Source organism: Pteropus medius, unplaced genomic scaffold (assembly GCF_902729225.1).
Source record: "Pteropus medius unplaced genomic scaffold, Ma_sr-lr_union100, whole genome shotgun sequence".
NCBI lineage: Eukaryota > Metazoa > Chordata > Mammalia > Chiroptera > Pteropodidae > Pteropus > Pteropus medius.
In genome coordinates, this window is record NW_024352787.1 from 11,920,441 (window position 1) to 11,943,007 (window position 22,567).

General features: G+C 35.9%; 2 protein-coding genes across 18 annotated transcripts in view; one reads left to right on the plus strand and one right to left on the minus strand.

The window, feature by feature from the left end:
- The window catches only part of KMT2E (lysine methyltransferase 2E (inactive)), a 79,226-nt gene extending 68,185 nt beyond the window's left edge, over positions 1 to 11,041 (plus strand). For all 9 annotated transcript variants that reach the window (XM_039849242.1, XM_039849240.1, XM_039849239.1 and 6 more), the window contains 12 exons: positions 362 to 526; positions 837 to 1,145; positions 2,727 to 2,981; positions 3,131 to 3,275; positions 3,824 to 4,074; positions 4,412 to 4,468; positions 4,613 to 5,176; positions 6,204 to 6,490; positions 7,351 to 7,439; positions 7,544 to 7,669; positions 7,849 to 7,946; positions 8,774 to 11,041. In XM_039849242.1, the coding sequence (XP_039705176.1) occupies positions 362 to 526; positions 837 to 1,145; positions 2,727 to 2,981; positions 3,131 to 3,275; positions 3,824 to 4,074; positions 4,412 to 4,468; positions 4,613 to 5,176; positions 6,204 to 6,490; positions 7,351 to 7,439; positions 7,544 to 7,669; positions 7,849 to 7,946; positions 8,774 to 10,285 (3,858 nt within the window). In that variant the 3' untranslated portion in view covers positions 10,286 to 11,041. The remainder of the gene's footprint in view (positions 1 to 361; positions 527 to 836; positions 1,146 to 2,726; positions 2,982 to 3,130; positions 3,276 to 3,823; positions 4,075 to 4,411; positions 4,469 to 4,612; positions 5,177 to 6,203; positions 6,491 to 7,350; positions 7,440 to 7,543; positions 7,670 to 7,848; positions 7,947 to 8,773) is intronic.
- Positions 11,042 to 13,384: 2,343 nt separating this feature from the next.
- SRPK2 (SRSF protein kinase 2) overlaps positions 13,385 to 22,567 on the minus strand; it is a 199,567-nt gene continuing 190,384 nt past the window's right edge. For 4 of the 9 annotated variants that reach the window (XM_039849248.1, XM_039849247.1, XM_039849252.1 and 1 more), the window contains one exon: positions 13,926 to 15,033. In XM_039849248.1, coding sequence (XP_039705182.1) covers positions 14,849 to 15,033 — 185 coding nt within the window. In that variant the 3' untranslated portion in view covers positions 13,926 to 14,848. Of the gene's footprint in view, positions 15,034 to 22,567 lie in introns of all 9 variants that reach the window. The other 5 variants (XM_039849253.1, XM_039849250.1, XM_039849249.1 and 2 more) reach the window with 2 other exon arrangements.

Sequence of the window (22,567 nt, forward strand, 5' to 3'; positions counted from 1 at the left end):
CTTAAAAAGGCTGACTTGTATTACTGAGAAAAAGATTTTTTTGGTAAAGTGTATAGTTTTTGAGGCTTTTTATTTTGCTTTATTTTTACCATTGACAATCACACCCAAGTGTTCCTTTCATGAAATATATTTGTAATGGCAGGGCTTACTGAGATGTTTGAGATTCTGAAAGATCTCAAATGAATATAAATATTTCCCCCCACACACACATCTACCATCAGTAGAAGTGTTTTCCTAACAACATCATAGAAATTATTTTCTAAATTTGCCATGATCATTTGGACTTTTGAATTTTTAGAGCAATGATATTTATGTCACTTAAAATTTAATATTTATGTCACTTAAAATTTAAATTTCATAGACAAGAGAAGAAAGGAAAATGGAAGCTATTCTGCAAGCTTTTGCCAGACTTGAAAAAAGAGAGAAAAGAAGAGAACAAGCTTTGGAAAGGATCAGCACGGCCAAAACTGAAGTTAAAACTGAATGTAAAGATGCACAGATTGTCAGTGATGCTGAAGTTATTCAGGTATTATTATTCAGGTCTAGTTATATTTTCACACTTAAACACTTTCCAATAAAATTTTCATACAGGATTTAATCTTATAAAGAATTTTTAAAGTTTTACATTAGCCTTTCAATAACATTTTTCAGATCCTTTGAGAATTTAGACTTTAAAGACTCTGTTTTTGGGAATAAGAAAATTTTTAACTATGTTAAGATAGTATATACTGAAATTCATAAAGAAATTTGGAGAAGTTAGCTTCTGAAGTAGATTTCAGTTTCTCACTTATATAAACATTGTATTAAAAGTTCCATTCCGTTGTATTTTGAATTAGGAACAAGCAAAAGAAGAAACTGCTAGCAAGCCAACCCCTGCCAAAGTGAATAGAACTAAACAGAGAAAAAGTTTTTCTCGCAGTAGGACTCATATTGGACAGCAGCGTCGGAGACACAGAACTGTCAGCATGTGTTCGGATATCCAACCATCTTCTCCTGATATAGAAGTTACTTCACAACAAAATGATATTGATAATACTGTACTTGCAATAGAACCCGAAACGGAAACTGCACTAACAGAAATAATTACTGAAACTGAAGTTCCAGCACTTAATAAATGTCCTACAAAGTACCCCAAAACAAAGAAGGTATGATTCTTAATGTAAAAGCTGTTTTCTAACAGTGTCTTATGATGTTAAATATACTCATATTTTTAAAGTTCAATCTCTAACATCTCATAAGGAACAGAATTGGAGGCATAGATTTTATACCTGGAAAGTTTAGCTACAAATGAGAATTGCAAAACTAAAATCAGTTAAATATAAATGCGTCGTTATACAATTATAACATTCAGCCTGTCAAGACTTTTTAATTTTGCCTGCCCTGTGTACTAAATTTACTTATCAGAAATAATTGGTTTTAGATATGTTATTCTTTATTCTTTGTATTTTTTATAAATTTGATTGTAGGAATTAAAAGTGAAGAAATTATCAATTTCCATAAAATGTACTATGAATGTGAAAATTTATAAGGAAGGTTTAGTTTTAAATCAATTTATTCATAAAAATCTTTGAAAAATTACTGTCAGCTTAAATGAAACAATTATGGTAAACTATTCACTGAGATAAACCAACCAGTTTTGTAGCTAAGAAATAATAGAACATCCTTTAAAGCTGCTTTTTCTCCCAATTTTGGGTAGAGTACAGCAGACTGGAGCAGAGATACCAATGTGGTAATCCCTTGGCTATTTGGGGTGGGGGATAGATCATAAATCGATCCTTCTCATGCACTTCTACATCAAAATACTTTGAAACTTAATTTATCTTGTCTTTCTTCTTACCAAATTCAGTAGTTTGTATGTACTGTGAAACCATGAGTAGATTTATAGTAAATATCTAGGATGAACCCAGGAGTATACTTTAATGGTGAGTCAGAGGGGTTAGCCAGAGATAAGGTCTAAACAGTTTTGTTAAATGTGAAGTTTGTGCTCTCCTTACTGCACCACAGATTTTGAACAAGCCATCCAATACTTGCTTTCAACAATGAGCAGTTATTTTTGCCCACTTAGGAAGGATAATAAAATAATTGCAACTTTTCTTCGTAATTTTGATTACGAATTCGTAATTTTAGTAAAAAGGAGAACTCGTTTAAAAGAGAAGCTACTTTCTTGATTACAAATGTGACATCATCCTTGCTCTCTAATTATATAACTAGATGATTGTGGTGCATAAATGTATTTAAATCCCTGGTCAAACACCTTAAATCAATAATGATTGTCAATGCTGAGTTTGTTTGTTTTTTTTTTTTACTTAATGTATATGCACTGGTCACACCTGGAGATTGGCAGGTGATGGGCAGCCAAGGGTAGAAAAAGTGTTCCAAATCAGATTTTTCAAACAAATTGAACATTTTATACCTACAATAACAGAAGCAGTATCAAAGCTGAATTTAGTGTTTGTGTTTATAAGATGATACTGAAGTCTCCTAGATTTTACTGTTTTACAAAAGTTACCATGTGTTTTGTTCCTACAATGTATTACTGTGTAAAAAAAAAGAAATAGTACTTGATAAATGTAGAATAACATTTTTTGGACATCATAGATGAATATTTAAGTTACTCAATATATCATTTTAGGTAATTCATCAATTTCAAATTTGGTATTAAGACTATTCCTTAGGAGAATCTGTGTAATTACATATATAATGATCCAAATTTTTCTTTTCTCCAGCACTTGGTCAACGAATGGTTAAGTGAGAAGAATGAGAAGACAGGAAAATCTTCAGATAGCCTTTCAGAAAGGCCTCTGCGCATAACCACAGATCCTGAAGTGTTAGCCACACAGCTCAATTCTTTACCAGGTCTTGCTTACAGCCCCCACGTATACTCTACTCCTAAGCACTATATTAGATTTACTTCACCATTCCTTTCAGAAAAAAGGAGAAGAAAAGAACCTACTGAAAACATTTCTGGCTCATGCAAGAAGGTAAACTTTTCTGTGGATATAAAAATGTAGGAGCCAAAAGTCAGTCATTCCTTACTACCAAGTGAAATGCTTTTTGAATCGGCTCTACATTTACAGGCTATGTGAACAGCTATAAACGGATTTCTCTTCATTTATTTTATGTATTTCAGCGATGGTTGAAACAAGCTCTAGCAGAAGAAAACTCAGCAATTTTACATAGATTTAATTCACCCTGTCAAGAAAGATCGAGAAGTCCTACAGTTAATGGTGAAAATAAAAGTCCACTACTATTAAGTGAAAGCTGTTCCCTTCCAGGTATAATTTCTTTACAGTATTGTTTTAGTGTGAAGAATGTGGCAGGATGTATATAACTTGATAACAGGCACATTCTAGTTGTTATGTACTTAACAAAAGCAGCACATTGTTATATATTTACTTTCTCATTTCTGTCCTCCAACTTTTTGGATGTAGACATGAAAACCTTAATTTGCAGCATCACGTATGATGGGGCTTATGGTTGAATTTTTGGACTAGTTTTGGCTTGTGGGCTGGCTTCATGTCAAACAGATTCAAAAGGACTCTTAGAAGTCAGTTAAAATAACATCTGTACTCCTAAGATTTCTTCTCTAAGACCCGTAGGCCAATATGCCTTCTGGTAAGATAATGCGTGCTAATGGTGAAGTTAACTAAGGGGTGGGGAAAGATTGTTTCATGTTAGTAATATCTTTAAAACTCTGAAATTTAGTTTTGAGGTGAAAGTCATCATTATTACTGCTGTTGATGTGTTGCTCTTTCCCAGGATATATTACAGATTATAAGCAAATACCAGCATTATAATTTCTTATAAATTGTTTCACCAACAGATTTAACTACACCACTAAAAAAACGAAGACTTTATCAATTGCTAGATTCTGTTTATTCAGAAACCTCTACACCTACTCCTTCACCATATGCTACACCAACTCACACAGATATTACTCCTGTGGACCCATCATTTGCTACTCCTCCGCGAATAAAGTCAGATGATGAAGCCTGTAGAAATGGTTATAAGCCCATATATTCACCGGTTACTCCAGTAACTCCCGGCACACCAGGAAATACCATGCACTTTGAGGTGAGTTAATGGAAAAAAAAATTTTTAACAATAGTGTACTGAGATTAGCAAAATATTTTAAAACTATAAAAAAATTTGGAGCATGCATTTATGTGAATATGAACTTTTTAATTTTAATTAAAATGAGTATAGCTTTCATCTTACTGATAGTCAAACTAAATAACTGTGTATCAAGTTGACTTTAAAGCAAATGATCTTATATGGGAAATGGAAATGAAAAAGAAAATAAAGTTTAAAAGCCTGTATAGTAGTTTCTCATTATAAGTTTTCGTTTCTATAAATATCATGGATATAGTTATATATTTTAATTTAATTCTGATTATTTATTTTTATGTAGAATATTTCTTCCCCAGAAAGTTCTCCAGAAATTAAGAGACGCACTTATAGTCAAGAGGTAAGGAGTTATTCAGATATCCAAAAGGTTATTTAAATTGATTTTCTAGTATCGTTATTTTGCTTTAATAATTATTGGTAGATTTTTAAATAATTAAGATGTAGTTACTTAAGTGTAATTTTTTTTTTTTAATTTTATAAACAGGGATATGACAGATCTTCGACCATGTTAACATTGGGGCCTTTTAGAAATTCTAATTTAACTGAACTGGGTCTGCAAGAAATAAAGACTATTGGTTATACAAGCCCTAGGAGTAGGACTGAAGTCAATAGGCAGTGCCCTGGAGAAAAGGAATCTGTGTCAGACCTTCAACTGGGACTTGATGCCATCGAGCAAACTGCCTTACATAAAACTATGGAAACACCTACACATGACAGGACTGATTCTAACAGCCAACTGGAATCTACGCACTCTGGACGGGGTACAATATATTCTTCCTGGGTAAAGAGTCCTGACAGAACAGGCGTTAACTTCTCAGTAAACTCTAACTTGAGGGACCTGACACCCTCACATCAGTTGGAGGTTGGAGGAGGCTTCCGAATAAGTGAGTCAAAGTGCCTGATGCAGGATGATACTAGAGGCATGTTTATGGAAACACCTGTGTTTTGTACTTCAGAAGATGGGCTTATATCTGGTTTCGGACGGACCGTTAATGACAATTTGATCGACGGAACTTGCACACCCCAGAATCCACCACAAAAGAAAAAGGTTACAAATTTAACAATTTATAGTCCTTTAATATTGGTTTTGTTTTATTTTTTTCAGACTACCTCTGAGGGTAATTAGCACTTATACTATTACTTAAGGCATTCATATTTTAGTTATTCAAGTAAAAATTTTTGATATGTATACATTTTTAAACCTTTTTTAAGTGTTCAGATAATTAGAAAATGTTCATAGAGAAATAAATCATTCTAGTATGGAAAATTCTTATAAAGGAGCATGGCTTCTGTGATTGAAACCTCAAGATAATTTATTTCATTCAGAGGGTAACTTTTTAAAATAACTACTTCCCAACCAAACAGAGTTGTATATTTGTGTTACTACCTTTATTTTACATAGAGGAGGCAGCCTTATAAAGAAGAAATGCTTCTTTCCTCATTATTTATAGGCCATGGATATAAATAAGAGCATTTAGAAAATATAAGTGTTATATAAATAATAAATTCCCTGATTAACCACCATTACTTGGCTGGCAGACAGGGAGACAATTAGAATGCCTTATTTCAGAGGAATGGTAGAAACGACACTTATTTTATTTGTTAATAGGCTTATTGCTTGATAAGTCAAAGAATTTTAGTGATGTGTGCTTTTAATTTTTATAACAGAGTCCAGTTGGCAACTTTGTGGGAAGCAATGTAGTATAGTGGAAAAGAGCACGGGCTTTCAAATAAGACCTAGGTTCGAATCCCGGCTCCAACACTCACCAGCTGTGTGACCTTGAGTGAGTGAGTTACTCAATTTCCTCATCTGTAAAATGGGGATGATAATATACCTATTTCATAGGGTTGTTGTGAGGATTAAATGAGATAATGTATGTAAATCATCTAAATACAATGCCTGATATATAGTAGGCATTTGATAATTGTTAATTATTATTTTTTGTTCAGAATCAAATTATTTTACATAATTTTCCTAATATAAATATAGTAATTCTCTTTAGAAAAAAAAGAATAGATTGACCTTGACATATGATACGAGAGTAAAAGATTTGCTTTTCCTTATCTTTCTTAAGGTTTCTCTATTAGAATACCGAAAAAGACAACGTGAAGCTAGGAAAAGTGGCTCTAAGGCAGAACACTTTTCACTGGTTAGTGTATCACCTCATGCAAGTGGAAGCTTGAGCAACAACAATGGTGATGGGTGTGCCAACAGGAGTGAAAATGGGGAGCAGGTAGAAAGCACTGCTAGCCTACCTTTACCAACACCAGCTACAGTTTATAGTGCTACTTCAGAAGAAACCAGCAATAACAGTCCTGTTAAGGAGGTTTCTGCCAGTGAGAAGAATGAACCAGTTCAGTGGTAAGCCTGTTTAAAAAATCTAATTGTTAACTTTAGAACTATAAGTGGTACACCTAATAATTAGTCTTCATTATTTGTAAAGATTTTAAGTATGCTATTCTGAAAAGAACAAGCTTTTGTTAATGAACCATCTTCCTATCTGTTCTCCCAAGGCTAAGGAGATAGAGGTTTGTAGACATAATTTTGAAAGATCATCTTTGCTGATGTATTTTACTGTATATTTGCCTGTGTTGCAAAGGTCCATTGTGTTTACTCCTTGATTATGTTTACATTTTCACATAAGTCTTCCTCTCCAAAGAACCTTTATCATAGTCAGCATCCTGGAATTTCTTTACCAGTTATCTTGAAAGAACAATCAAGTTTAGTGTTTCTTCAGATGGAGTAGAAAAAGTTAGATATAGGATGGGTCTTAGCAAAGGGCGGGAGGCCACATTCACTTTGCTTGTTGGTCTTCTTACAAGCCTGAGAGCTTCCTGCTAGCTGTATAGTCAGACACAAGATAATGTGTAAAGGGTACATTTGATAGCTTTGGTAATCTGGAGTGATAATTCTGAATGTTAATATACTACCTTCCAACTTCTCCCCCAGCTCCGTGCCCTCCTCTTTTTCACCACCCCCCGCCTTTTCACAAAGAAATCACTTAAGACAAAGGAATAGAGTCCAATTGAGTACTCCAAATGAGGATAAAATCTGTTTTGAAAGCTGAAAGCTGTTAGACAAAGTGTTTTCAAAGTTTAACACCAAGGTGCTTTCCCAAAAGGGCAAAAGCCTTGCTCTGAGAGGACATGTTTTAACTATCAAAGGACATACTCTAGCTGGCAGTAGCTTCTTTGAATTGATGATAGGATTTTATTTTAAAGGACTGCCTCAACTTCAGTAGAGCAAGTGAGAGAAAGGAGTTACCAGAGAGCTTTACTTCTCAGTGATCACCGAAAAGATAAAGATAGTGGTAAGTGACTTTGTTGCCAAAAGGTGGAGTCAGCTAATCACTCTGCACCCTTGTTCTCTGCAGTTCTAATGTTCTCTTTGGGTCTGCTTCTGCTTCATCTCTAGGGGGAGAATCACCATGTGTCCCATGTTCACCGAGTCATATTCCGTCTTCACCTTCATCTCATTCAAATCACATTCCCCAGTTGCAACCCAAGGGCCCAGTCCCTTCTTTCAGTGAACTTATGGAAGGTCAGTAAGCAGATGACCTATCGTGGTTATTGTTTTAAATATCTTTTTAAATCAGAAAGGAGAAAACCTTTATAAAAAGTTGGTTTGAATAGTAGAATGCACATACCTTTGTAGTATCAGTAAAAGACAATATTTATCATGGAATTTTACATTTACCATAGGTTTTTTCTGCTTTACAGATCCTGATCCTGAAAATCTAGAACCCATAACTACAAATGAATGCCCATCTCCAGATACTTGTCAAAATACTTGTAAAAGCCCTTCAAAAATGAGCAAGGTAATAACATTGACCTTTGAACATGGCCATTCAGAAAAGCAGATGGTAATATGCACACAGCTATACCAAGTATCAGTTTGTGGTATCTGGGCACTTTTCTTTGAAAATTTGACCAAACTTTCTAATGTGCTAAATGTACTTAAGTAGCTTATTTTTTCCAAGAGCCAGAACTCTATTCTTTTTGGTGTCTAGGAAATTCATTGTTTTTTTTCATTAAGTTTAACCACTTAGTCTTCTAAAAACAAAATGTCAAGTGACATTCACTTAAAAGGAATGCTGTCTCTATCCTGGATCATAAAGATGTGATAATCTAATGTGGCAGTATCTTTGGAAACTAAAGACGAGGAATCTGAGATTGATTTTCTTGTTCCTTAAAGAACATCATATAAGTAGTCTTGTACTTGGATTATATACATTTGAACAACATAAAAAATATTACAACCAAAATGGTTTCAGGGAACAAGTTTACTTTTACCCAAAGCAATTATGATTATGTTGGGTATAGAAATTTCAGTTATGGATTTGAAACTTGCTCAGTCGAGGGTTATTAGAGTTCTTGCAGAATAAGGCTCAAAAAACAGGCTTCATTGCTTGGGGCAGGGGGAAGCAGATTAAATTTAAAAATCTATGATTTCCTTAACTTTTCTTCAATAAAAATTAATTCGGGGAATTCAGCTTATTACTAGAACTTGTTGAACTACCTAAATATCCCATGCCTCTGTAATTGACTTCTCAAAACTTATTCCTTTAAGTAACATTAAATACCAACATAACATTTTTATTTCTTAAATTTATGTAAATAGTTTATGTTTGTTTTCTTTTCATAGCCTGCTTCACCGGGACCTGTAATCTCTCTCCAACCACATGGGAAAATACTCACAAAACCAGATTCCCATTGGGAGGCAACAGTTATTGTGTCAGAAGCTGAGAATGGTGTTCACCTGAAAACCGAACTCCAACAAAAACAGCTATTAAATAACACCCAGGCACTTTCAAAGAATCATCCTCCTCAGCCACTCGTTCGTAATTCATCTGAGCAACTTTCACAAAAGCTGTCTTCTGCACCAGTGAAGTTGCATTGTCCTCCATCACCTCATATAGAAAATCCTCCAAAGTCATCGACGCCTCACACGCCTGTCCAGCATGGTTATCTTTCACCAAAGCCTCCTTCACAGCAGTTAGGATCTCCATACAGGCCTCATCATTCACAGTCACCTCAAGTTGGAACACCTCAGCGAGAGCCTCAGAGAAACTTTTATCCAGCAGCACAGAACCTTCAAGCCAATACACAGCAGGCAACTTCTGGAGCATTATTTACACAGACACCCTCAGGACAATCTTCAGCAACATACAGTCAGTTTAACCAACAAAGTCTGAACACCGCGGCACCCCCACCCCCACCCCCTCCGCCTCCTTCTTCTTCGTCTTATTATCAAAACCAGCAGCCCTCTGCGAACTTTCAGAATTATAATCAGCTTAAAGGTAGTCTTTCCCAACAAACTGTGTTTACATCAGGACCAAATCAAGCACTTCCAGGCACCACAAGCCAGCAAACAGTTCCAGGACACCATGTTACTCCGGGGCATTTTTTGCCTTCTCAGAACCCTACTATTCACCATCAAACTGCTGCTGCTGTGGTCCCGCCCCCTCCTCCCCCACCGCCTGCTCCAGGACCACACCTTGTACAACAGCCGAGTTCCCATCAGCAACACTCTGTAGCACATGTAGTGGGGCCTGTTCACGCTGTCACCCCTGGGCCACATATTCATTCTCAAACTGCTGGACACCATTTGCCACCACCCCCTCCACCTCCTGGTCCTGCCCCTCATCACCATCCACCACCCCATCCTTCCACAGGACTCCAAGGTCTACAAGCACAACACCAGCATGTTGTAAATTCGGCACCGCCCCCACCACCACCTCCTCCGCCTGCCAGTGTTTTGGCTTCTGGGCATCATACTACATCAGCTCAAGCCTTACATCATCCACCTCATCAAGGACCTCCACTTTTTCCTTCCAGTGCTCATCCAGCTGTACCACCATATCCCTCACAAGCTACACATCATACCACTTTGGGACCGGGAGCCCAACACCAGCCTTCTGGAACAGGGCCACATTGTCCGTTGCCGGTCGCAGGTCCTCATATCCAGCCCCAAGGACCAAACAGTATTCCAACACCTACTGCTTCAGGGTTCTGTCCTCATCCTGGCTCTGTGGCCCTGCCACATGGGGTTCAAGGACCTCAGCAGGCATCTCCAGTACCTGGACAGATTCCAATTCACAGAGCACAGGTGCCACCAACATTTCAGAACAATTATCATGGTTCAGGGTGGCATTAAAATGGACTCCAAAAACATTTTTTAAAATGTTCTGTAAAATAAACTGTATATTTCATATGTACCTATTAAGGTACTTTTTAAAGCTTGTACATGAAACTTTGTATAAAAAAAAAAAAAAACACCAGTGCTCTTTCATTGTATCTTTCCCACTTTTGCTTTTTAAAATTTCTTTAAAAATGTGCTATTAAGCCAGTATTAGGTATCTTTATTTTGTTATGTGAACATTCCAGCTGTGTTTCTGGCAGTAGAATTGATGCTACATCTTTAAATTTTATTGTTGCAGTTAAATTCATTTAGTGGATGTTTTTCTATATTATTTTATACATATGCATTAAGTACAGAGCTAAGTAATGGCACTATGAGGATTTTCATTTTTTTCTGTCAGCAGTTCTGTGAGTGCATCTTAGATATAAAAATGCAATACAGATTTTTATAGTTTGGTGTGGACATGGCTCATTTTGTTTTATCGGTTATTTGCAAGCAAAATGTAATTTAATGTATAGATGATTTTTAATGTCTCCTGACAAACTGTAAATAACTGCATTCTTTTGCGTATATAATTGCTTACAGCTTTTCTCATTTGATATATAGCATTGTACATATGACAAGTCTTTGCAAAACTGTGTGATCTTTGTGAAAGTAGTACAGTATATGGCCTTTAATTTCTTTTTTATTTTAAATATACTGTCACATTGAAGCACTGGTTGGGCATTTTAATTCATGTTAATAAATCACAATTATGTCAGTTTTACCAAATTGTCCTGTACAACTTCTGAGATTGGGGTCTCTTTAAGCAGGTGTTTTTACAAAAGTTACATTTTCCAGATAGTTTATAAGGAGCCTTCCATTTTATTTAGCGACTACTACCTCATCTGGACTATAGCAAGCATCAGGAGGCAGTAAGGGTTGTTCCTGTAATGTTCCTACTTATCATTTTTGCAGGAGCAAGAGCCATAAGAAACCATATTATGTAAAAGCTCTGTACATTTACTTATTTGTGACATACAAAATGAACCATACCATTAAAGCATTACACATAATAGTTCTAAATTATAACGTACAACTATTTGAAAATATGGAGTAGTTTGCCTAAAAACAGGAATATCTAATTTGTACATTTTAAACATGACTGAAATGTCCTATAGATTAATCAAAATTATTTGAAAACCTTAAATTAACATTTACTGTAAAGCTATACTATTTTTAAAAATAGGGAATTTTTAAAATTTGTTTTGGGTGTACAAAATTAAAGGAAAAAGGCATCTTAGATCTCTCAAGTGAAATAAAAATGGCTTCTCAAGTGAACACTTTACTGCTGAAATGTAAAATGGTAGTTATTTTGGAAAATAAAATTCTTATTTTTGTCTTCTACCTCTCAGGAGGAGTAAGCATAACCAGTAGAAATGACAGTTTTTGAGTCAACGCATTTATCGTTAGCCAATTACTTGACATAATTTGGCACAGTATTCAAAAATTCTGTTCATCAGAGAAAAAAGACTAAAATGACTTGAGATTTGACAGTATTGTAACTCATGTTTTTCACTTTTAATTTCTATTTCCTTTTAAAAATTAACTATTGATAATACATTAATACAGCTGCATTTAGGAATCCTAATCAGCTTCACGTTTTAAAAGAACTTAGGTCAACTTTACCATCCTTTATCAAACAAAATTCTATTTATGGTATTCACTAAAGAAACACTTGTCTAAGATGATGTCTTTACATCATCCATCCCCTGATAGTTTCAAAAAGAAAAAGTTAACTCACATAGTGAAACAGCAATATTCATCTCTTTAAAGGATTTTTAATTCCTCAGTTTTAAATTTGCCCACTACATAAATAATGTATACAGAAGCTTTTCTATAAACTGAAGAATCTTATATAATTCTTTGACTCCTTAATGAAGGATACATACACTCTCAAATACTTCCTCTGCCAAAATTTCATAAAATTAAAAATTAATGGAAGAAAAAAGTGGAATTTAAGAATTTCAACTTGTAGATACAAACTGAAGTTCTCTACCCCCAGTAAAAACAGGTTTTTTTTTTTCTGTTAACTAGTTATGTATGATCCAGTTATAGGAAGAAGTTAATAAATCAGTTTTCACCTAAAAAATGTATGCTTTTTTGAAGCTCCTATATCCACTTTTTCTCTGCCTTTGGGCAGTTCTAATTTCCAGACAGCCAGCTTCTGAATTTGCTATAATCACATAAGTGATCCATTGCTTGTCATTTTCCATGAAGACTTCACATGGGACTAGAGAAAGGAAAAGATAGAGCATTCAACCAAAATCACTGAGCTGGCTACAGTGTTTTGCATAACGTGGTTCTCACTTAGCTTATATGCATTATCGTAAAGCTACCAAGAACCGGGTGAAAACCATACTAAATGCAAATGTATATTCCTTCTAGAACAATTGATTTTTACACTGTAAACTATTTGTTATTTTATCATAATGGACAGACCATTAACAAAAATCTTGTTTACTTCCCAACAGCCAAAACTGCATTAGGCAAATTTTCATTACAGTGAGCTAATAGCCTTGATAAAAATTCTTAGAGAACACATAAATGTACTCTGTGGTTCTTGTAGAATGGTTCCTATGGAAATGGTGGATACCATCACTGGTCTACAGCCACCATCTGTCATTGAACTTAATGTAACCTATAGCCTCATTAAAAAATGTAGAAGCACATTTCATAAATGAATGGTATGTTCAACCTCACAGTGATATGTGATATAATGCTAACTCTTAAAAGGATTATGTGTCTTGTTCCCTCACAGTAAACAGTTATAAAAAAAAGTTTACAATGCTCAAACAAAATGTAATTAATATGTTTTTGATGAAACATGAATGAAAAGGATCTTTGAAATTCTAGGTATTAATTTTACACTACAGAATCTTTTCTAAATCTGTATTCTATACCCTCACAAAACAATGAATGATTTCCTTATGATAAGCCTTAATTTATGTTATAGAACTACATTTCCTGAAACAGAAATGTTGATATTTCCTTTAATTGGGTTACTACACTAAAAGGATAGCGAATGTTTGTTAATTCTATCGCTTCAAACATAGGCCAATGACCAAGGCAATGTCTGGAAAAAAAACCGAGAACACTTTAATTTTTAAGACAACTGCAAGCACCTCAAACAATGGATTATTGTTACAACACTTGTTATCTTTTCACAATCTAGTTATTGCAAAGGCATATGGATAAATGTTAATGGACAAGGTCAAGAAAAAAGAGGCACCTTAATGAATGTAAAATTAAAAAAAAAAAACAAAAAACAACTGGCATTCAATCCACTGACTTCTAGAAGAGGCTAAATATACCTCTGTATATTACATTCTAAAATTGTATTGCCTACTATGGTTTGTGTCCTGGTTTCTACAATTTTAAGGAAATGCATAAACAAAATTATGTGCAACCTACAAAGGGAAAATCATTTTCTCAACTTCAATGCATGGAAAGACAATCAAAAAACTAGTAAAATTAGTTGTAGCCACACATAAAACTGCCTATGGAATGAACGCAATCACTGTTACCTCTGAGACGTTAGTAGTATTCTGCCCAATGCACTGCACACTGTATATGCCACGCCTTGGTTCTAGACAAACACGAACAAGATTTTCCAAAAAAAATATATATTTTCATTCCACACGCTGAACATGTTTCTCTTGTCCAGTTTAATCTATGTAGAGTTTTAACTTACAGTGCTTGGAGGAGGCAACACCACATGGTACCGGGCCATCGCATTTTTAAAGGGAAATTGCTGTTTTTCTTTAAAAGTGTTTTTAAAATATGCAAAAATAGGAAGGGGAGTGCTAAACTATAATACATACTCTAGAATGAGAACCATGTATTTTTCTTTAAAGTGCCATTTAGGGAATGATATAACCCAGAGCCACTTTGTTTAAAATCCAATGAAAAAGGATTATTATGGAATGAAAAGTTTGCACAACTTCCTGGAGCAAAGTCGGCTACATGCAACTCAGGCTACAAAGCACTCAGGACTTGGTAGCTTTTCTGAATTTGGAGTCCCCATCCCATATTTAATGGAAATTAACATTTACAGGGTACATTTACATACACTATAATACAGGAATGATGTCCCTTTGCCATAAGATAAACTTGTACATTTCCTTGCTATTACTTGGTTCCAACTTGATAATTTCTTAAGATTGTAAATTATATAGTACTCGGCTAAAATATTTCTTCATAAATAGTTACAAAACCTGCCAAAACACAAGGGGAAAAGTATTTTTCGTTCAAAAAAACCTGACATTTGAATGTCACACAAGAAACAATGCTTAGAGACATGTTATTGTTTCCAGAAGAGAGTGGGTCAGTAACTACTAAGCTGAAAACAAAGACTACCCTTCCCCAGGATCACAGTGCACAAAAGCAAAATGTCAATCGACAGTACCTCAAAGCAAAATAAAGGTCTGAGGATGAAGCCAGCTCACTTGTAATCCTGTTAAAGAATGAGAGTCACCGTTTAGGTCCAATGTACTGGAAAACATTTGCTAGCTCAGAATGCTATATTTGTAGAATCTGCTAAGAATTCAACCAAGGATGCCGAAGGCATTCGCCAGCTGAGGCTCGCTTTTCTGGAACCATTTCTAACATCGGGATCAGGAAATCTGTAAACTGTGCAGCATCTTCATGGGGCCACCCATACTTTTCCACAAGTACATCAAAGAGGCTCCAGGGCTTCAGCTTGGTGATGTGCCGCAGTTCTCCTACAGAGAAAAACAGGCACTGTCAAGAAAGCTCCAGATGTGCATTTCCCACTGATGGTCCAGGCAGGTTCAAGGAAGCAGATACCTACCTGCTCAATACTATGCAACAACAAAGGTGGCCAACTTTCCTCCTCAAATAATCATTATATGCATATGTGTGTCACATTTCAAGTAAGTTTGACAAATGTAAATAGGCATTAACTTAAAAGAGAATATTTCATTCACATCCGTCCTAAGTTTCATTAAATGCAGCCTGTTGAATGCACTCAAAATGTTTTCCTTCGCAAAGACTGACAGGGGCACTCTCACTCCAACTTGTTATCTTTTGCAGTCTGCAAATTTGCTTGAAGAATAAAAACTTGAAAGATACACACGATTTAAACTCCTTGGATGACTATTTCGCATGTTACCATGCAAAGAACAGTGCTATCTGAGAGAAGTTTCTGTGGTGGTAGAGATGTGCTTTACCTGTACTGTCCACTACGGTACTTGCTAGCTATGTGGCTTCTGAGTACTTGAAATGTGATTAGTGTGACTTTCAAGGTATATGCCCACAAGTAGCCAGTGGCTACTATTCTAGATGACACAGACAGCTCTAGCCACCAACCTAAATCAAATACTATCCATTTCTACATATTTGTTGAAGAATCTAAGATACGAGGACATCAATTTGTAAAACTGGAAGTTACTCTTTTCAAAATGTGCTAGCTGCAGTATAAATACAAGCAGCCCTGACTGACATAACAGAATGACTAACAAGCTGGAAAGTGGTCTGTAACTGTAACAGCCTTTTTCATAATAGGAGAAAAGTTACTTTTAAGCCAGATGGCCAAAAGGTCCACATAATTTACATTGTGACTAACTAGATTACCTGTTGAAATTTTCACAGGACACCTCACCCCTGCCCAAAGAGAGGCCTCCTTGGGTGTCCTTAGTGGCTGCCCCAGCAGCTTCCACAATCAGGCTGCACCCCATTTCCCACACCCTCTCGGGCCCAGAGCAAGCCAGAGTCCTGCAAGTAGCAGAGAGTGGAGGCATGTAAGCACTCGATGGACACTCCTCATACCAGCGCCAATTTCTCCCTTTCTCCTATTATAATTTGACCAACATAGTGAATTTTCTCATGATATGCATTACAGACCGGTCTTCCCAGAAGGCTTAGTTTGTTTCATCCATTTATTCAACTCAGTTTAGAAACACATCCTTTCTCTTTAGTCATAGAGAAAATAAATGAACAATACAGAAAATTACAAACACAAGATAAATGACCTGAAATCCCACCCTCAAGGACTTTTCTTTTGTCCTCTACTCTTTCCATTTATGTTCTTACAAAATGCTACGTCTACGGAATTGTAATCATGGTGTGTACAGAATTCTAAATTAAAAAATCATTAGAGAATGTTTCTTGTTAAAGGAGTTGGTGTACAAAATAAGCTTCTGGCTCCAATGTGAGGCTGGGGATAGAGTTAAGCGTGGCTTTCCAGACAATAGGTCAGGTCTGTTTTCTTAAGGGAGATGGACATGCTGTCTTAGAGGAAACAGTGTTCCCTCCTGAGGAAGGAAACAGTCTCCATGAGAGCAAAGTCAAAGGGCAATCACAGAACGTTCGTCTCCTTTAACCTGGAAATTCCAGTTCTAGGAATCTGCCAAGGAAAATAAACCTTGCCACCCACCAGCCTATCCCCAGAATATGCTCACTGCAAAATATATACCTGCAGAATTTCAAATGCTCAGTAATAGGAGAATGGGATTTAAAAACAAAAATCAACCATGGTACATCCATTCAATGAATATTGTCTAATGTTACTTGGTTAACGGGTGGTACACATCAGTAAGAGAATAGAAGTCAAAACTATGTTCTACACATGATCACAAGAGTGATCTTCAAAGTGCCCATAAAGAAGGAAAGCAGGTGGCCCTAAACACCAGCTCTGTTAGAAAGTTGTTTCTCTCTCTCTCTCTGCATTTTCTATAACGCAGCTCTATGGATTTTATAGTGACTGTCGATGTCAACAGAGCAAGGCTAAAGTAAACTGAGAAAACTCACACATAGCATGCCTAAGTAAGTCCTTTGGAAGGGGAGAGAGCTTTATTTACATCCATCTATTCTGACCTGCAATAACTACTCTCCGGGATTGGGGATGAATGCAACTGCCCAGAAGCACTGTCTGCTCAGAGCAAAGGAATGCAGTTCTGAGAATGCCAGAGTTTTGTTTTTGTTTTACTCTTTTAATTAAAAAAAAATTTTAATTTTTCGATTACAATTGGCATACGATATTATTTTAGTTTCAGGTGTACAACAGTGATTAGACACTTATGTAACTTACGAAGTGATCACTCACCATGATAAAGCTAGTAACCACCTGACACCATACAGTTATTACAATATTATTATATTCTTTATGCTATACTTTACATCCCATGACTATTTTGTAACTACTAATTTGTACTTATTAATTCCTTCCCCCTTTTTACTCACCTCACCATGCCCCCTCCCATCTGGCAACCATCAAAATGTTCTCTATGAGTTTGTTTCTGTTTTGTTTGTTTATATTCTTTAGATTGCACAAGTGAAATGATATGGCATTGGTCTTTCTCTGTCTTATTCCACTTAGTACAATATCCTCTAGTTCAACAATGTTGCTGAAGATGGCAAGATTTCATTCTTTTTTTTTTATGGCTGAGTCATATTCCATTGTATATATGTACCACCTCTTCTTTATATTCATCTACAGATGGACACCCAGGTTGCTGCCATAACTTGGCTTTTGTAAATAATGCCGGAATGAACATATGGATTCACATTCCCCTTGGTAGTGTTTTAGGTTTCTTCAGATAAATACCCAAAAGACGGGATAACTGGGTCCTTCTTTGTTTCTTGTTATAGCCTTTGTTTTCAAGTCTATTTTGTCTGATATACATATTATTACCCGAGCTTTTTTTTTTTTCCTTTCCATTTTCATGAACTATCTTTTTCCATCTCTCTATGTCTGTGTGTCTTTCAATCTGAAGTGAGTCTCTTGTAGGCAGCATATGTAGGGGTCTTGTTTTCTTATCCATTCAGCAACCCTATCATTTGATTGGAGCATTTAACCATTTACATTTAAAGTAACTGTTGACAGATACGTAGTTACTGTCATTTGATGATTCCTATTTTTGCTTTTTTTTCCTTTTTTTAAATTTATTTTAATTTAATTTAATTTAATTTTTTTCTTCTTCCTCTTCTTAAAGAAGTCCAACATTTCCTGTAATACTGGTTTGGTGGTGATGAACTCCTTTAGCTTTTTCTTCTCTGGGAAACTCTTTATCTGTCCTTCAATTCTAAATGATAGCCTTGTTGGGTAGAGTAATCTTGGTTGCAGTTCCTTGCTTTTCATCACTTTGAATATCTTCTGCTAATTCCTTCTGGCCTGCAAAGTTTCTGTGGAGAAATCAGCTGACAGTTTTATGGGAATTTCTTTGTAGATAACTAATTGCTTTTCTCTTTCTGCTTTTAAGATTCTCTGTCTTTAAGCTTTGGCATTTTAATGATGATGTGTCTTCAAGTGGGTCATCTTGTTGGGGACTCTCTGAGCTTCCTGGGCTTGTATGTCTATTTCCTTCACCAGGTTAAGGAAGTTTTCAATCATTACTTCTTCAAATGGATTTTTAATTTCTTGCTCTCTCTCTTCTTCTTCTGGTACCCCTATCATGTGAATGTTGGTATACTTGATGTCATCTCAGAGGTCCCTTATACTATCCTCATTTTTTTGGTATTCTTTATTCTTTTTGCTATTCTGATTGGGTGCTTTCTGCTACCTTATCTTTTAAATTGGTGATTCGATCCTCTGCTTCATCTAATCTACTGATTCCTAAGGATGCCAGTTTTTATACTAACTAAAATCCATCAACAGGCATCGAATCAAGTACACTCTTCAGTGAAAAGAAATAAGTTTGACCCCATAAATGACAAAATCTGCATAGTAATAGCAATGAAAACAATACAGTGCTGGGAGGCTATGAAAAACTATTTACTCAGACCTAACTAGCAGTACTGTAAACTGATAAAAACATTCTCAAAAAACAGCCTAAGATATCTTAACATACTTTTGAAGAGGTAATCACAGACAAAAAATTGTATTTGCAAATATGAGGTCTGTAATAGGGCAATATGCAAAATAATCCTAAGTACAATAAGTACTAAATACATAATATAACAATATAAGAGAATACTGAATTGTCTCTAAAAATATGTAGATATGTAAGTAGGTGGAAAAGCTCCATAATACCAAGAAAAAAACAAGAAACAAACTTGCCTATGATTATATGTACAAATTCTTAAATCTTACATTTAATTCAATGGTAAGAGGAATGCCATCTTACAAATAGTTGATAAAGGTACTTAAAAACAAACTCTAAGGGACTTCTGGTCAATACAGTGGAGTAGGTAACCACTATGCTCACCTCCTCTCACAACCACTTCAAAATTACAACTAAATTATAGAACTACCACCCTTAAGAATCTGAAAGATCGGCTGTCAAGAACTCCTATAAGGATATAAAGAAGCCATATCGAGACTGATTTATAGCTTTCTATTACTCTCTCTTTTATAAATTCTACCAGGAAAGTATAACCTACCAGGAAAATAAAGTTCTTAAAAATAATCCCCACTCCCCTTGAAAACGAAACCCATCCTAAGTTCCCAAATTTGTATATCTACTGATAGCAGTAATGCCAACCACAGGCTCATCTAATGAGTAAGGGCCGAGTCCACTTACCAGCTCCAGTTCTGCGTATAATACACAAGAAACAACCACCTTGACTACCACCACTTATAAAAACATAAAAATAAGTAGCTCCCTAACAAGTTAAAGAATTTTTGCCTTAATAGTTTTTTCTCCTAGGAAAATATACCAAGATGTGTTTCAGTGAAACAAACTGTGGAAATAACTAGACACTTAATTGTGACAGTCTTTACTTTTTAAACCATTTCCAAACTTACTTTCTTACACAGAATACTAAGTATCACTTAACCCTGCGTCTCGGCATTGGCTCTCACACCCATGCATGCAAACAAGAGACCTGCAAGACTACTTACTAGATAGATGGGTGCCCTGCCACCACTGCTGTTCTTAGCAGCCTCTGGGCCACCTAGTCTCGCTGGGACAAAATCACCTAGACAGGCCACAGAAAAATGACAAGAAATGGGCCCTGTGGGAGGGCTCCTCCTCTCCCAGAGTAAAGGCTCTGGGAGTGACTATCTCTGCCGGTCCCAGATTATTAGGTTACTTTTTAAGGAAAAAAATTAAGTACTTCCATTATACTTTTCTTAAATATTATTTTAAGTGATTTGTGAAGGGAAATATATTTTGTCCACGAAATTATAATATTCTAGAATTAAACAGACAAGCATATGAGGTTTTACACCACACATGGGGGACTATGAAGCCAAATCTTGGTACTATATCTTTCAGGGAAATACTGGTAACTAGAAAAAAAAAACATGATATAAAATATATTAGAATAAATTTCAATAGGATATACATAGAAAGGAAATTTATTAATAATTTACCAGTACAAAGCATGATGCAAAGAAATTTGAACATATTTCTACAAAGTACATGTAGGTTCATATATAGAGTTCAAAAACTGTATAAACCCTACCTACCACATATACAAAAATTAACTCAAAATGGATTGTAGACCTAAACGTAAGTCCACATACTGTATGAATGCATTTATATGAAATGTCCAGAATAGGCAAATCCATAGAGAAAGAAAAGCAGATTAGTGACTGCTAGGGACTGGGGGACTTGGGGGCGGGGAGACCATAGTGAGTGAGTACTAATGCACACAGGGCTTCTTTCTGAGATAACGAAAATGTTCTAACATTAGACTGGTGATGGTTGCATAACTCTGAATATACTAAAACCACTGAATTGTATACTTTAAAAGGGTGAACTGAATGAGGTTTTATCTCAATAAAGCTGTTTTTAAAAACCTGGTACAAAGCATACAACCGAATAACTTTAAAAGAAACCCAATGTTGTGTTAATGCACGTGTAAAACATTTCACTAATTGGTAAATCATAATAAATAGCATGAACTGTGATAAAATTTACTTGAAACTGTTGTAACAATAATTTCATTTTTTTCTTTGCATGATATGCTCACATTCAGAATTAAATACATGATTAAAATAGTATTTCAAACCTATGATCAGCTGTGGCCTGTAGTTTATTATTTTCCAAAATGCCTTTTGCTATGTGTTGCATGTCACTGCAGGGCACAGCATCATCACTGTCACATCCTTCTATCCTCCACAACTCTAGCTTGGGGAGCAGCTTTATTATGGAGCCTCAAACGGGGGACCCAAGTGAGTGTGAAAGGAGGTGCTACTGGGATTACACCCGGATAATGGCCGGGGCGAGAGGGGAGGCGGGGTGGCGCATGGGACTGCATCAGGCAAAGTAGAACAAACCATCACCCAACTTCTAGCTCATAAATGTTTCCATCCAAAACAAAGACTAGATACAGGTTAATGTTTTTAAATTTAATAACTAAATATTGACTGAACCTACTCTTTACCAGGCACACCCCTAATCCAGGCTCCAGGGATGCAGCAGTAAAACAGACAGACAGAACCCTTTTCTCACAGAGGTTGGCCTCTAGGAGAGCTTACCACAGAGAAGAAAAATTAGACTTATTATAACTAAGAATTAATGGTTAAGATGAAACTGTACTTTAAGTAGTTTAAAAATTTTAAGGCTCACTAGTATGAGGAAACTGTCCTAGTTATGTCCCCAGTCAAGCTCAGGCTGAGAAGATGGGCCCTGAGCTGACCCTTCCACGTGGCCCATCTGGGTGGGCGTCAGGCACCTAACGGGAAAGAGCCTGCATTTGATTTTCCACTTTAACACACAGACCCCATCTTGCTCCCTGGCCTTGCCGTGGGGGTGAAATCTGTTTCCCACCATGGGGACAGAAAGCAGGAAAACCTGCTATTCGTTCTCTTTTGATCCCTGGCTGCTTTCCAATGTGATGTAAGCAAATTAATAGTAATTTTCAGTTTTGTTTTTCTCGTTATCAGTTCTGGCACAAAGGTATTTTAGAAAAAAAAACTTTTAATGGACACATTTAAGATCTCATTTTTCCCAAAATGTGTATTCGCACACATTACTTAGGGAGGCACGCCCAAACGTATCTCTTATGCAACAGGGCATGTCCCTCACCCTGACATGGTGAAATCTATTTTCATGACAGGCCCTCATTCATTCCAGTATTCCTGTGACTTGTGTAAAAACCCTAGATCCTTTCTGATTTCCAGAGTTATTATAAACAAACAATATAATCAAGAGGAACTTAAGTCCCAATTCTCAGTCATTTTAGGAGATTTCTTGCCTGGTCATAAATTCTCCCTTACACTCAAAGGAAGGTTTAAAAAAAGACTCTAGTTACCACAGTATCACTGAATCGAAGTGTTTTTGGTCTGTCTTTACCAGGAATTCCATACGCATGTCAACTCTGCAGGTCACCTTCAAACAAGTGCATCAA